Raw genomic sequence first — 4561 nt, 5'->3', positions numbered from 1 at the left:
ATGTTGCTTTTAAGTCATTGTACAGATGACAAGATTTTTGCCCAGCCAGAAGTCCTACCCAAAGCAGTGGGACACCATTCAGACTGTTCTTTAATCTTACAGGGGGAGGGATGTTCCCTTTCTTTCTCTTTTCACACTCAGTGCTTACCATCCTCAAACAGGGACACAGCTGGCATCAGGGATTGCCTCAATGTGTCGTTTATATAGGATTTTAAGCTCATATTTGGCAAAGCAGAAGTTCTGCACTGGGTTTTGGAAACACCATCAACAAAGACAGTAATGGTCTTCTGAGGGAAAACACTGTAATATTTGATTACCAACAGTCTTCTGAATTACAAAGCAAACCCACAAAAATCCCAGCCTGTGACTTTAATTAAAAAGAAAAAACAAACCACAGACAGCTTTTTCATTAACTGTATTTAGTGTACTCACCTTGCGTCACTCCAGTAAGATCAACCAGGGTTGATCCTGGGGTAAGTCTGGTCTGTGTTGCCAGCTACTACGCAACACGTGGGTTCTCTCTGGAAAAGCACATGAAGAAGACAAAGCTGAAAGTAACAGAAATGATGTTTCAATGCAGGACAGGTTCCACTGAGCAGGAAGGGCAAAAAGAAGTGGAATCTGCCCTGCCACCTTTTGCAGGGCTAAGGGTGGGTCAAAATGCAATATGTTTTGTCATCTTCCCCCTAGCACGATGGCTTCATTTCCTGTCTTGAAGCAAGAGACGTTGTTCCAGAACAGTACCTGGAGCTATCGAATTCCAGCCCTGCTCTACCTGCCGCGTTTCAGCATCATCCTGGCGTTTGCTGAGGAACGAGAGGATGTGGTGGATGAACATGCCAAGCTAATAGCAATGCGCAGAGGCGTGTATGACCCCTCCACGCACCATGTTCAGGTACTAGTGTGGGGAGAAAATGAGGGAGACTGCCCACCTGTACCGCTCCCCTGTCCCCAAATGAGTTGAATGTTTTTGCCCCCTTGCTGCAGGGAGAGGGCTGCTTCTCCTTATCTCCAGTTATAGGAGACAAATCTGCTTATAAGTAACGCATGTGCCATTATAACTGCTGGGATTCAACCCCATGACTGGGCAGCTGTCGGGGGACTAAAGCAGGCAGGTGCAGCAGATTTTCTGGGGATGGCTTTGACCCATCATCACAGAGCTGGGGAAGCAGATGGAGAGATGGGGCAGAAGTCCTGTTGTGACAGCAAAGATGTGGAGGAGAGGCAGAAATGGGGAGTGCCGCAGAGACAGGGAGGAGTGAATTAGCAATCGGTGACTATTTTTTTTAATTCATCGTCTTAGGACTAATTTCTGGTTTTAAAAAACAATTGAGAACAGCTAGTCTCCCCACGCAAAAGAGTGTCGTCTGGTTTGTCTGTGCCAGCAAATTGGCTACCTTATTAATCTACCAGTTATTATTAATAGTTATCTTGCTGGGTGACTGGGGGTGGTGGATACTCTATTTATAATAATTTTTTGCATTTGCATTAATGTCTTGGGGAAACAAAAAGTCATTATATTTTTCTATTCCAATGCTTAATTGGTGACTGGTTGTCTTAGATTATGGACTCTTAAGAGCTGGAGTCTGCCTAGCAGAAGCAGCCTCTGAGTGCCCCTGCAGTGTCATACCATTCAGGTAACATCTTGTGTAACCCCCTGTAGTTCAGTTAAGTAGGGCTCAGTTGGTCATAAACTTATTAATTTGTGTTCACATGCTAGAGTTTCTTAAAATGGAAGTCTTAAATATTCAAAAAAAGCTAATACTGGTTGAATAGACAAAGATAAGACATGATCAAAAAGGGTAATCAGCAAGTCAGGGTAAAAAAGCTAATTAGTATAATCTTACTGGAGAATACTGCTGCTTTTACCAAGCCAATAACACTATGTAGGAATAATTTTCTAATCGCAATGTTAGTGTATAGAAATGTGATTGTGCTATGTGCTATTCATTTACAGAAAGACAGGGCTTGGAGGGCAGTTATACCTGCTCTGTGACCTGTTCTCTGTGTCAGACAACTCAAGTTCCAAATTTCCACACCAGAGTGTGTAAAGCAATGCAATTAGCTCTAGCAAGGTGCCTCAGTGCAGGCTGGGATGCCCATTCACACACGGATCAAAATGGAGAAGTAGGAGTCTGAATGGAAAGGAATTTGTCAGCATCCAGCATACTTGAAAAGGCCTCAGCTATCTAGCTGACTTCCTAAGAAACACTGACACAGCACAGTGTCTGTACCAGCATGCTTTGACCACTGGACATGTCTGTGTGTCATATATACATATTTTTGTGAGAATTTCTGAAAATTCAGCTACTGTAGTTTTTTAAATGATGTCATCAGATACTAGCTGCATTGAGATACAGAGTTTTCAGCTTCTCGGTGAGTAGTAATTAAAAAGGACATAATCCACCATTTGGTGAAGTGCATGTGCATTGTGTCATCCAAATAATTTTCACTTATGTTTGGTGATGCCAGTATATTGTCTTCCCGTTTCTTGCTCTATCCACTAACTTGCTTCTCTTCTGTTCTTCTCATGCTCTTCTGTAACTTTTATCCAGGCATCCTTACACTGTAACGTGGATCTATTTGTAATGGTGTGTTTCATTCTTGTCTCTTTCACACGGGCCCGGGCAGTGGAATAGCATAGAGACCATTGTCAGTGCACAGCTGAAAAACCACCGATCTATGAACCCCTGTCCTGTTTACGATGAGGTTTCAGGGAAACTGATCCTGTTCTTCATAGCTGTCCCAGGAAAGGTCTCTGAGCAGCATCAGCTCAGGACAAAGATCAACCTGGTACGTCTCTGCTACGTCACTAGCATGGACCAAGGATACACCTGGAGCGCTGCCCAGGATGTCACCAATGGCACCATTAGTACTGAGTACAAGAACTGGGCCACTTTTGCAGTGGGGCCGGGTCATGGATTACAGTTGCTCAACGAGGCCCGGAGCCTTGTGATTCCTGCCTATGCCTATCGTATCTTGGACCCTAAGCAACACCCCACCCCTCATGCCTTCTGCTTCATCAGCTCTGACCATGGGACAACGTGGGAGATGGGGAACTTCATGGGGGAGGAGAGCGCGGTGGAGTGTCAGGTAGCGGAGGTGCACACCTGTGGCAGGAAGGTCCTCTACTGCAATGCAAGGAGCAGCAGGGGAGCCAGAATCCAGGCTGTCAGCTACAACCATGGGGTGGACTTTGAGGGAAGCCAGAGGGTTGAAATGCTAGTAGAACCTCCCTCTGGATGTCATGGAAGCATTACTGCCTTCCCACCTCCCCCTGATGCCAGATGCCAAGATAGTTGGTTGCTCTATGCTCATCCTACAGACCCAAAGGGTCGAAGAGATTTAGGAATTTACCTCAACAAAAGCCCTTTAAATCCAGCACACTGGACGAAACCAAGCATCCTCTTCAAGGGCCTGTGTGCTTATTCGGATCTGCAGTACATGGGGGTTGGGCCAGATGGCTCACCCTTGTTCTCGTGCCTTTTTGAATATGGGACCCACCAACAATGTGAAGAGATAATCTTTGTAATGTTCACTTTGAAGCAAGCCTTTCCCTCAGAGCTCTGAGTCTCGAGCCTTTCCATCAGCATGCCTCTGAAAAAATCTTTGCTGATACTTCTTTTCACTGTCACTTCTCATCTTTCAGCAAAAGACTTTTTTGTAATACTCCTGCGCCCTTAGTTTGGTGTTGACTTGTGGCGTCTGTAGATTATGAAGTCTATTAAACACACTAAAAATGAACATGTGTTTGGTTTTGCTTTCTGTTGCCTGTTCTCCCTTCTTGCCTTTCTCTTCGGCTGCCATCTTAAACATCACGTGCTCAAAACAAGCATGACCTTTGCATAGGGCCTCTCACCTTGAGGCCTCTGATAGACTTGATTAGGGATGAGCACGCTGACAGTGTAGGGACTGTGTGGGAACAGAGGCCAGCGATTTTATGCTGAGCTGTATTTAGTAAGTTGTGGAGGAAGTGCTAGAGGGGACACTGGGCTTACTGCCCTATATCTGCAGTTACCTTCGTCAGAAAACTGCTTTGGCTTTGGTTAGGTGTGCTGCTTCTTGCAGTCAGCGTAGGACTTCCTGGCAACTCGAGCTTTCAGGGCTTGCTGTCTTCTCATTTCAGCAAGGACATGGGATGCCTTGCTCTTGGGATATTTCTTGCCCACTTCTGCAGTGGATTTGGGGTTGCCTTGCTGAGTTCCCAGGCCCCCCAGGGGCTTCAACTTAGCCGCCACCTTACTTCCCATGCTGTATATTATTTGCCCTTTTGCTTACACTGCCCTGAGAAGCTGCAGTTTCTCACGTGTACGAAAACTGCAGCCTCATGTGCTCCAGCTGTTCCCTCTCCCTTGGCAGTGACAGCAGGACCCATGCAGGACACCAAGACGCCCCCATGTTTGGGGACATGGCAAGTGGCAGAAATGGCATTTTGTCTGTATGGAAATTGCAGGATCGGGACAGGTCTGCAGAGGGAGCTCCCAATTTATAGTCAGGAGGGGAAATACTTGCTGGTCTTTCTAACACAAGTGCTAAGCTATGATCCATGCAGCAACTGCGC

At 46.0% G+C, this 4561-nt stretch overlaps 1 protein-coding gene across 1 annotated transcript; it reads left to right on the top strand.

The window, feature by feature from the left end:
- The first annotated feature begins 694 nt into the window (after positions 1-694).
- Positions 695-3570, top strand: NEU2 (neuraminidase 2). The gene is made up of 2 exons (XM_009480784.2): positions 695-895; positions 2632-3570. The coding sequence occupies exons 1-2, from the start codon at positions 695-697 to the stop codon at positions 3568-3570; spliced, it is 1140 nt and encodes a 379-aa protein (XP_009479059.2).
- Positions 3571-4561: the final 991 nt, after the last annotated feature.

This window comes from Pelecanus crispus, chromosome 9 (genome assembly GCF_030463565.1).
Source record: "Pelecanus crispus isolate bPelCri1 chromosome 9, bPelCri1.pri, whole genome shotgun sequence".
Taxonomy (NCBI): Eukaryota; Metazoa; Chordata; class Aves; order Pelecaniformes; family Pelecanidae; genus Pelecanus; species Pelecanus crispus.
The sequence above is the reverse complement of the archived record's forward strand: the minus strand, read 5'-3'. Positions and strand labels throughout refer to the sequence as shown.